General features: G+C 55.6%; 1 protein-coding gene across 2 annotated transcripts in view; it reads left to right on the forward strand.

Moving 5' to 3' along the window:
• Positions 1-12,502, forward strand: part of march8 (membrane-associated ring finger (C3HC4) 8) — a 46,836-nt gene that overhangs the window by 25,101 nt on the left and 9,233 nt on the right. For both annotated transcript variants that reach the window (XM_038782914.1, XM_038782915.1), the window contains exons 3-6: positions 2,341-2,420; positions 3,356-4,162; positions 5,575-5,755; positions 12,234-12,381. In XM_038782914.1, the coding sequence (XP_038638842.1) occupies positions 2,341-2,420; positions 3,356-4,162; positions 5,575-5,755; positions 12,234-12,381 (1,216 nt within the window). The remainder of the gene's footprint in view (positions 1-2,340; positions 2,421-3,355; positions 4,163-5,574; positions 5,756-12,233; positions 12,382-12,502) is intronic.

Genomic DNA, 12,502 nt, shown 5'->3' on the forward strand with positions numbered 1-12,502 from the left:
GTGCAGTGGGCTCTGTGCATGGCGCAGTGGGCGCTATGCGTGGTGCAGTGGGCTCAGTGTATGGTGCAGTGGACGCTGTGCATGGCGCAGTGGGCGCTGTGTGAGACACAGTGAGCTCTGTGCGTGGCGCAGTGGGCGTGGTGCAGTGGGCTCTGTGCATGGCGCAGTGGGCAGTGTGCATGGCGCAGTGGGCAGTGTGCATGGCGCAGTGGGCGGTGTGCATGGCGCAGTGGGTGCTGTGCATGGCGCAGTGGGCGCTGTACGTGGCGCAGTGGGCAGTGTGTGTGGCGCAGTGGGCGTGGTGCAGTGGGCTCTGTGCGAGACACAGTGAGCTCTGTGCGTGGTTGCGTGTGGTTTGTAAAACCCTGCGTCCACACTAAGAAAATAAAATGATGTGGTTCATCTTTCGGTGAGGGCGCTGGGAACTCCGATGACTCACGGAGGTCTACCCGAGCTGGTGAGTCAAGAGCTGCCCCTCCGTCCTGTGTGGGCTGGTTCTCGAGGGATATGGTCTAGCTGCTGGAACTGAGACACATGGTTGCGAATGTGGGGCATTAGTTCACTGGGGGCTTGTTAGGTGATGCCCATGTGAGCTGAGGGCTCCTGGTCTGAGTGCCTCTGCCAACGACAGGGGCAAAATGTCATTTCGGGAGGGCATCAGTCCTCACTCGTTCTATATTTCTCTAGCGACCGCTCGCCTCGAAGCACCGTGTTCAATCGTCGTATTTTGTTGAGATTGAACATGGAGGAGTGTGTATGTGTGATTATAAATGTAAGCTGGTCTTATTTGGGATTATATTGTGTGGAGAAGGTAATATGCTTATATATATGAAAATATGAGGTATTTCTGACTAAATGGAATTGATATTTTCCGATCCCAAACATTTGGTTTATTTTTTCCCCAGCATTTCTTCCCACCGGATTCCCGCCTAGCTCATATTTTCCTGGAGCCCCAAACTGGTGGCCTCTCCGGCTATCGGGACTGCCCTTCAGGATTTAAAAGGTTAATCTTCAGGGCACTCTCCATTGATCAACCTACTACCCCCCCCCCCTTAAAAAAAAATCTAATTTCTTTTCAATATTTCCATTATAAAAATATTGGAATTGGGTCGCACGACTGATTTGACCAAATGGGCAGGAAGTCTGCACGTCCTCCCCGTGTGTGCGTGGGTTTCCTCCGGGTGCTCCGGTTTCCTCCCACAGTCCAAAGATGTGCAGGTTAGGTGGATTGGCCATGATAAATTGTCCTTAGTGTCCAAAATTGCCCTTAGTGTTGGGTGGGGTTACTGGGTTATGGGGATAGGGTGGAGGTGTTGACCTTGGGTAGGGTGCTCTTTCCAAGAGCCGGTGCAGACTCGATGGGCCGAATGGCCTCCTTCTGCACTGTAAATTCTATGATAAGTGGAGGATTGTGGTCGAACCGTCAGTGATAAATTTCCGTGAAGAATTGTCAGCCACACTTGTCAATGGGACCCAAGACCATAATAACCAGGAACAGGAGTCGGGCCATTTGACCCTTGGAGCCTTGGACCCCTCATTTAATAAGAATACCCTGGGGGGAGGCACGGTAGCACAGTTGGCTAGCACTGTTGCTTCACAGCGTTAGGGTCCCAGGTTCGATTCCCCGCTGGGTCAATGTCTGTGCGCAGTCTGCAGGTTCTCCCCCGTGTCTGTGTGGGTTTCCTCCGGGTACTCCGGTTTCCTCCCATAGTCCAAAGATCTGCAGGTAAGGTGGATTGGCCATGATAAATTGCCCTTAGTGCCCTTAATTGGGGTTACTGGGTTATGGAGATGGGGTGGAGGAAGCGTGTGCTTGAGTGGGGTGCTCTTTCCAAGAGCCGGTGCGGACTCGATGGGCCGAATGGCCTCCTTCTGCACTGTAAATTCTATGAAGTCCTGAAAGACATGCATGCCGGGTGAATTGGATATTCTGAATTCTCCCTCAGTGTACCTGAACAGGCGCAGGAGTGTGGCGACTAGGGGCTTTTCACAGTTAATTCACTGCGGTGTTAATGTCAGCCTACTTGCCTACGCTAAGGAAGATTATTATTAAAGATCGTGGCTGGCCTAACACTCGCTCAGTCCACTTTCCCGACTTCTCTGTAATCGCCAACTCCCCCGCTGATTAAAAAATTGATCGCCCTCGGCCTTGAGAATGTTCAAGGACTCGGCCTTCCATGGCCTTCTGGGGGTAAAGCCCAGAGCGCTGGGATAGCTGGGGTCCGGCGCGATGATTGTTTATTAAGGCGGTGTCGGGCGATTTGCTTTGTCGCGGGTCTGCTTGTTCTCTGCAGTGTTGAGGGTTGCTGTGGTAACGTGAGTTGTGTGGTATGATGACAGGTCGGCAGCCCCACCTCGGTGACGGTACCTCGCAGCTTCTCTCAGACCTCGGTCAGTCCCTCGGATCAGGACATCTGCAGGTAACGCACGGCTCACGGGAAAACCGCGTTCCTTTCGTTAAGATCCGGTAAGGGGGGGGGGGCTCAGTGGTTAGCACTGCTGCCTCACAGCGCCGAGGGCCCGGGTTCCATCCCGGGCCTGGGTCACTGACCGTGTGGAGTTTGCACATTCTCCCCGTGTCTGGGTGGGTCTCACGCCCCCCCCCCCCCAACAACCCCAAAAGATGTGCAGGGTAGGTGGATTGGCCGCGCTAAATTGCGCCTCTATTGGAAAAAAAAAAGAATTGGGTAATCTAAATTTTAAATGATTCTGGGATCAGTCTTCCGCCCTCACTCCTGTCCCTCCCCTGCCTCCTCTGAGCATCTAATGGGGAAGGTACTATTTTGAGTGGCACCGACGTCATTAATGGCCGGGACCATTCCAGACTGTCCGCAGTCTGGGTCTAATTGAACTCGATCATGATATTGTCGGGGGCTTTCGAGTTGGCCTGTGGGTGATTGAAAGCAATCCTCCCCTCTCCAATCCAGCGACCTGTGTTGGAGAGGATCCCTGTGTGGATATCCGTGTTGGCTGTGGTGCTTCAACAGTCGAATAGTCTCAAGGTCCCGGCTTGCCAATGAGCAGGAGCGATTGCAAGCGTTCGCTCCCCTTTCGCCCTACACTCTAATCATAGCATGCCTCCACACCCTCTTCAGAAAAGGGGAGTAAGTTGATGGGGGGGGTAACATTTGTTTTGGGGCCGTCCCTTTCAAATGATGTGTGGTTTATGGTTGAACAATGTGTAACGGTGCTTTTTCCCTTTTCCCATTGCCAAAGATCGAATAAAAGCTCCATGCGTGACTTTGGCACAGTTGGTCAACATATGTAAATGTGATATTTTCTGAGTTATCCTCAATTCTTCTTCTCCCACCCTTTTCCTTTTTTTGTTTACGACCCCTGCTCTTCCTGCATGCAGTTCAGATGCAAATCCCTGCGGCCATGTGGCACACAGCCCAGTGCAGACTGCAGTTGTCCTCCTGAGCAGCCCTGTGCTGGCACGCGGCACCGTCACCATATGTCAAGAGCCGCGGCCGAGGAAGCGGACCTCATTCGGGGAGGAGTTGGCGCAATTCGTCTGGCCCGGGAGGCGCAGCGGCGAGGTGAAGCACTCCAGGTCCCTCAACGACGTGGGCGCCAAGCCCGACCGGCCGGGCAGCGGCCTGAGCTTCGTGGACAGGACGTGCTCCGACGGAAAGCTGACGCCGCTCCTGGCGAAGGCCTCCAGGGCCAAGAAGCCGCCACCCGGTAAAAAGCCGGAGCTTCGTCACAAGCCGAGGGGACGCAGCCTGAGCTCGCAAATGCTGCCCTTCTCCTCCAGTCTCTCAAACAGCCGCGGGACTAGAGATGGTCTCTGTGTGGTTGAGGTCACGGTGAGTGAAGGTGAAAAAAGCAGCAGGATGTCATACCTGTATCGCCTATTCTTCCCTTCGTCGCACGCCTCAAGCGTTTACACCCTCAAGACGCTGCTTGAACCGGACAAGAGCGGGGCATGTTTGCCGGTCGCAAAGTTGTCGAGCGACTCCTTCTTCTCCGAGGACATTGGCGATGATGACGTCTTCGAAGAAGATCCTGAAACCAAAGCTCCTCGCTTGGAAGAGAACATTGAGGACCAACGCGCTCCACTTTGCTCATTTGATGGAGACAGTGATCTTGAACGGCCTTCCCTAACATCTCTAAAATGGTGCCCCTCATCCCCTCTATTACCATCCTGGGAGGTGTGCAGGTTGGTTGATCCAATAATAGCCCCTCCCCTTGCCCCCCTCCCCCCCCCCCCCCCCCCCCCGATTCTCGTAGTGCCTCCATAGGTTGTAAACCCTCTGCGTCTCTCCCTGTGCTACCCTATTCCTGTCAAAGCAATTGGCTGCACCGTAACAGATAACGCTTTGTAGACGTTTGCTTTTGCAAACACCGAGTGACTGGCGTTCCTCTCACTCGTGAAATTGCTTCTAGATCGTTCAAAGTTTTTAAGCATGAAAGAAACCTGGGAATCAAATTTGACCACAAACCTAAGACACAACTCGGAAGTACTCCAGGTGGCTCCAAGGACATTAGCTGTTTGTTGTTGATGTCCTTTGCTGTGTGTACCACAGAAGTGTTAGGCATTTAGCTGGTGGCTTTGTCCAGATCAGACTGCAGCAGGAATTTTTGCCTTCATGAATTGAGATTGTTATTTGTTGCATCTTTTAACACGACCACCCCCTTGTCCGTGGTGCAGACTTGGAGGGCTGAATGGCCTGCTTCTGCACTGTCGGAATTTGATGTGGCGATGGATCGCTTTGCTTCCCAGAAGAATAGGGAGGGGCAAATGAGAGATAGAAGAAGTTGTCAGGGGGCGCGGAATTAGGCCGGGTATCTCCCGGCACCCTTTTCCTTGGCGTACTGTTTGGACTGCTGGAAAGTGGGATTCATTCCAGAGGGGAATGCAGGCCCAGTTTAGAAATCGCGTCCGAAATCCAGACCGGAAAAGGGAAGCCCAAACTTCTGGCGATCCTGGCATTTCTCAAGGGAATGGCGTCCGAGAGTACCCGGGAAAGGTAATGTCAAAGCCAGGGAATGAACGGCCATGGACCTCAGTTGGGATTTCCTGCAGGAAGGCCGTGATGTGGCCTGTGGTAGTTGAGCACTGGCCCAGGCTTTGAGCCATTTTGGTTCATTCTGGAGGGAGGCCCCTTTCCTTTTTTTTATTTTCCCCCCCCAGACGCCCCTCCCCCCTTTTCATTCTGCTCTTTGCTGATCGCGACCTCTTGCACCGTAGTCGCGACCACGCCACGTTCCTCAGTGAGTTCAGCTCACCGCAGCCACCGTGGCTCGGCTCCTGGAGGAAGTGGGCGGCCAAAACGCATAGGAAACCGATGCGGAGACGGGACTGCAGGACGTCAGTTGTGAAACACAAACGAAGCCCTTTCTCCAATGGCTCCGTGCGATAACGATTCCGCCACACTAGCCGCTAGCTGCGTAGTCGGTGCTAACGTTCTAGTCGAGATAGATGAAGCGATGATGTGTGCGAGGGCCAACGATGCGTGGCGCTGGCTGTCCTGAGAAGCAGCTGCTTTGGTCAGTAGGCGAAGCCAGTTTTAATTTTGCCGTGCCTGGGACTGTCGCAGATTGTTAATTGATTGTTCTACTTCTATGCAGAATATGTCACTGCGAAGGCGATGATGAAGGTCCCCTCATTATGCCCTGCCACTGCACAGGGAGCCTCCGATACGTACACCAGGCCTGCCTACAGCAATGGATCAAGAGCTCAGATACTCACTGCTGCGAACTCTGCAAATACGAATTCATCATGGAAACCAAATTAAAGCCGCTGAGGAAAGTATGTATGAAGCGGAACATGGTTGAGTGAATGGGTGGAGCTACCTGAGACAGCCACATCCCCACTAAATCTTCCACTTTCAATCCTCGATGGTCCCAAAAAACCTAACACTTATTAATATTTATTCCTCGATGGCAAGGCCCCCCCGCACTTGTAGCCATCCCTAATTGCCCTTGGACTGATTGCTGGTCCATTCCTTCCAGAGGGCAGTTAAGTATCAACCACGCTAGGGCGACACGATGGCGCAGTGGTTAGCACTGCTGCCCCTCGGCGCCGAGGACCCGGGTTCGTTCCCGGCCCAGGGTCGCTGTCCGTGTGGAGTTTGCACATTCTCCCCGTGCCTGCGTGGGTCTCACCCCCCACAACCCAAAAAGATATGCAGGACAGGTGGATTGGCCGCGCTAAATTGCCCCTTAATTGGTAAAAAAGAATTGGGTACTCTAAATTTTTTGTTTTTTTAAAAAAAAAAGTGTCAACCATGTTGTTGTGGGGTCTGGAGACAAGTCTAGGCCAGGCCGGGTAAGGACGGCAGATTTCCCTTCCTCGAGGGGGCTTTGGTGAACCAGATGGGTTTTTAACCGACTCCGCTAACTTCACGGTCACCCAATGCTGACTCTCGCTGTCAATTCCAGGCCTTTTAGCAATGAAAAAAATAAATAAATTCATGGACGGGCACCCCCGAGATTGTGAAAGGCGCCACTCCAGTGTAAATTCTTTCGCTGCCCTTCTGTTGGTTATTTTTTGTCCCCGTCCGGTGTGTGGGAGGTTGAAGGCTGTCCTGGGAATAGGGCAAATCGTCCTGGCTCCAGGGACAAGGGAGATGATGCATCGTGACTGCCTCTCCCTGTAGCTTCGCTCCTAAACCCAGTGGGATCGAGGATTGAACCGACATTCCTCTGTTAGGCTGCCAGACCTGCACCCTGTGTATGGCGGGGGGGAGGGGGGGGGGGGGGGGTGTGTGGGGGCGGGGTGGTGGGGGGGGGGGTGGGGGTTGGGGGGGGTGGCTGGGTGGCTGGGGCACTTCTTGTGGTGTTCAATCGGAGACCCCTCCTCTTGCTCTGCTACCCGGATCCTGCCGGGGGTACAGCCTGCTGGCTTCACGTTGCAGGCTGGCTCTATGGCCCTGAACTGTCCAAAGTGTTTCAGAGCCAATAAAGTACATTTGTAATTAGTCGGTGCGGTTACAGAGGCTAACGGCCCCCCTCCCACACACACTGACCCACACACTGACCCACACACACACTGACCCACACACTGACCCACACACACTGACCCTCACACACACTGACCCACACACTGACCCTCACACACTGACCCTCACACACTGACCCTCACACACTGACCCACACACACTGACCCACACACTGACCCACACACACACTGACCCACACACACACTGACCCACACACTGACCCACACACTGACCCACACACTGACCCACACACTGACCCACACACTGACCCACACACACACTGACCCACACACTGACCCACACACTCTGACCCCCACACACTGACCCACACACTGACCCTCACACACTGACCCTCACACACTGACCCTCACACACTGACCCACACACACTGACCCTCACACACTGACCCACACACACTGACCCACACACTCTGACCCACACACACACTGACCCACACACTCTGACCCACACACTCTGACCCACACACTCTGACCCACACACTCTGACCCACACACTCTGACCCACACACACTGACCCTCACACACTGACCCACACACACTGACCCACACACTGACCCACACACACTTACCCACACACACTGACCCACACACTGACCCTCACACACTGACCCACGCACACTGACCCACGCACACTGACCCACGCACACTGACCCACGCACACTGACCCACACACTGACCCACACACTGACCCCACACACTGACCCTCACACACACTGACCCCCACACGCTGACCCACACACTGACCCACGCACACTGACCCACACACTGACCCACGCACACTGACCCACGCACACTGACCCACACACTGACCCACACACTGACCCTCACACACTGACCCCCACACACTGACCCACACACTGACCCCCACACTGACCCCCCCACACACAAACACTGACCCACACACTGACCCCCACACACTGACCCCCACACACTGACCCCCACACACTGACCCCCACACACTGACCCCCACACACTGACCCTCACACACTGACCCTCACACACAGAAACACTGACCCACACACTGACCCTCACACCCACTGACCCTCACACACACTGACCCTCACACACTGACCCACACACACTGACCCACACACTGACCCTCACACACTGACCCTCACACACTGACCCACACACGCACTGACCCTCACACACTGACCCTCACACACTGACCCTCACACACTGACCCTCACACACACTGACCCACACACTGACACCCCCCACACACACACTGACCCACACACTGACCCTCACACACTGACCCTCACACACTGACCCTCACACACTGACCCTCACACACACTGACCCTCACACTGACCCACACACACACTGACCCACACACACACTGACCCTCACACACACTGACCCTCACACACACTGACCCTCACACAGACCCACACACACTGACCCTCACACTGACCCACACACACACTGACCCACACACACACTGACCCTCACACTCTGACCCACACACACTGACCCACACACACACTGACCCACACACACTGACCCACACACACTGACCCCCACACACTGACCCTCACACACTGACCCTCACACACTGACCCACACACACTGACCCACACACACTGACACCCACACACACACTGACCCACACACACTGACCCCCACACACTGACCCCCACACACACTGACCCACACACACTGACCCACACACTGACCCACACACTGACCCACACGCACTGACCCTCACACACTGACCCTCACACACTGACCCTCACACACTGACCCTCACACACACTGACCCACACACAGACCCACACACACTGACCCTCACACTGACCCACACACACACTGACCCACACACACACTGACCCTCACACTCTGACCCACACACACTGACCCACACACACACTGACCCACACACAGACCCACACACACTGACCCCCACACACTGACCCTCACACACTGACCCTCACACACTGACCCACACACACTGACCCACACACACTGACACCCACACACACACTGACCCACACACACTGACCCCCACACACTGACCCCCACACACACTGACCCACACACACTGACCCACACACACTGACCCACACACACTGACCCACACACTGACCCACACACTGACCCACACACACTGACCCTCACACACTGACCCACACACACTGACCCACACACTGACCCACACACACTGACCCTCAGACACACTGACCCTCACACACTGACCCACACACTGACCCCCCCACACACTGACCCACACACTGACCCACACACTGACCCACACACACTGACCCACACAAACTGACCCTCAGACACACTGACCCACACACACACTGACCCACACACTGACCCACACACTGACCCACACACTGAACCACACACTGACCCACACACACTGACCCTCACACACTGACCCTCACACACTGACCCACACACACTGACCCACACACACACTGACCCACACACACTGACCCACACACACTGACCCACACACTGACCCACACACTGACCCCCACACTGACCCACACACACTGACCCACACACACTGACCACACACTGACCCACACACTGACCCACACACACTGACCCACACACACTGACCCACATACACTGACCCACACACACTGACCCTCACACACTGACCCACACACAGTGACCCACACACACTGACCCACACACACTGACCCACACACTGACCCACACACTGACCCTCCACACTGACCCTCACACACTGACTCACCCACACTGACCCTCACACACTGACCCACACACATTGACCCTCACACACACTGACCCTCACACACACTGACCCTCACACACACTGACCCACACACACTGACCCACACACTGACCCACACACTGACCCCCACACACTGACCCTCACACACACTGACCCTCACACACACTGACCCACACACTGACCCTCACACACTGACCCTCACACACTGACACTCACACAGACCCACACACACACTGACCCACACACTGACCCACACACTGACCCCCACACTGACCCTCACACACAGTGACCCACACACACTGACCCTCACACACACTGACCCTCACACACACTGACCCACACACACTGACCCTCACACACTGACCCTCACACACTGACCCTCACACACTGACCACACACACTGACCCATACACTGACCCCCATACTGACCCTCACACACAGTGACCCTCACACACAGTGACCCTCACACACAGTGACGCACACACACACCCTCACACACTGACCCTCACACACTGACCCACACACACTGACCCTCACACACTGACCCTCACACACTGACCCTCACACACTGACCCACACACACTGACCCACACACTGACCCACACACACTGACCCTCACACACACTGACCCACACACACTGACCCTCACACACACTGACCCTCACACACACTGACCCACACAGACTGACCCACACACTGACCCTCACACACTGACCCTCACACAGACCCACACACACACTGACCCACACACACTGACCCACACACTGGCCCCCCACACACACTGACCCCCACACACTGACCCACACACACTGACCCCACACTGACCCTCACACACAGTGACCCACACACACTGACCCTCACACACTGACCTCACACACTGACCCTCACACACTGACCCTCACACACTGACCCACACGCTCTGACCCACACACACTGACCACACACTGACCCACACACACTGACCCTCACACACTGACCCTCACACACTGACCCACACACACTGACCCTCAACACTGACCCATACACTGACCCCCACACTGACCCTCCCAACTGACCCACACACTGACCCCCACACACTGACCCACACACACTGACCCCCACACACTGACCCACACACACTGACCCCCACACACTGACCCCACACACACTGACCCTCACACACACTGACCCTCACACACACTGACCCTCACACACTGACCCACACACTGACCCCCACACACACTGACCCCCACACACACTGACCCACACACACACTGACACCCACACACTGACCCACACACACACTGACCCTCACACACACACCCTCACACACTGACCCTCACACACTGACCCACACACACACTGACCCTCACACACTGTCCCTCATACACACTGACCCACACACACTGACCCCCACACACTGACCCACACACACTGACCCACACACACTGACCCCCACACACTGACCCTCACACACACTGACCCACACACACTGACCCCCACACACTGACCCCCACACACTGTCCCTCACACACACTGACCCACACACACTGACCCCCACACACTGACCCCCACACACTGTCCCTCACACACACTGACCCACACACACTGACCCACACACACTGACCCCCACACACTGACCCCCACACACTGACCCTCACACACACTGACCCACATACTGACCCTCACACACTGACCCTCACACACATTGACCCACACACTGACCCTCACACACTGACCCACACACACTGACCCCCACACACTGACCCTCACACACTGACCCTCACACACACTGACCCACACACACTGACCCACACACACTGACCCCCACACACTGACCCTCACACACTGACCCTCACACACATTGACCCACACACTGACCCTCACACACTGACCCTCACACACACTGACCCCCACACACTGACCCACACACACACTGACCCTCACACACACTGACCCTCACACACTGACCCCCACACATTGACCCCCACACACTGACCCACACACGCAATGTTGCACGCCGTTGCTCACACGCACACAGACACGCGCGTGCGCACTGGGCAAATAATCTGGTTTAGTGAAGATGATGGGCTATATTTTCTGGCCCTGCCGGTCGGTCACCCCCTGGCCCAATGGGCGGGTGGGTGAGCCGTGCAGAAAGCCGCGGACATCAGCTGAGCCGGAAGATGCTGCCGGCAGCCAATGGTGATCCGTCCCCGGCGTTTGGAAATCACGCTGCGGTGGGGAAACCCCACCTGATGGTGAAGGTTAGATACTGGCCAAGGCGCCCGGGATTCTGCGAGTACCGTGGGAACTCACGCGTTGACCTGAGAAGATCAAGCGGGTCTCGACCTGCCCCTCGGGGCGGTGCTGGAGAGCGACCGAGGTTAGGTGTTCCTGTCCGGGGGTGGGGATCGAACCCATGAGCGTCTGGCGCAGTCGAGTGAGCTGCCAACTGAGCCAGGCTGTCTGCCAGCGCTATAGCCCTCGCTGCCATGCTGTACCTAGCAGAGGAATATGTCTAAGTGCCCGTGGGTATGGAAATGTCTGACCGATATCACCTTCCTTTCGCAGTGGGAGAAGCTACAGATGACGTCAAGCGAGAGGAGGAAGATACTGTGCTCAGTAACATTCCATATCATCGCCATCACCTGTGTGGTATGGTCACTGTACGTCCTGATCGACAGGACGGCTGAGGAGATTAAACAAGGGCAGACCAGCGGTACGTCCAGCTCCCCCCCCCCCCCCCCCCTTTCTAGGGGTCAGCCACTCGGCTTTTCCCCGCACATTCAGGAACCTCGCTCTTCCCGTGTCTGATGACAGTTTGTCAATTCCGGGCTAGG

Source organism: Scyliorhinus canicula, chromosome 22 (assembly GCF_902713615.1).
Source record: "Scyliorhinus canicula chromosome 22, sScyCan1.1, whole genome shotgun sequence".
NCBI lineage: Eukaryota > Metazoa > Chordata > Chondrichthyes > Carcharhiniformes > Scyliorhinidae > Scyliorhinus > Scyliorhinus canicula.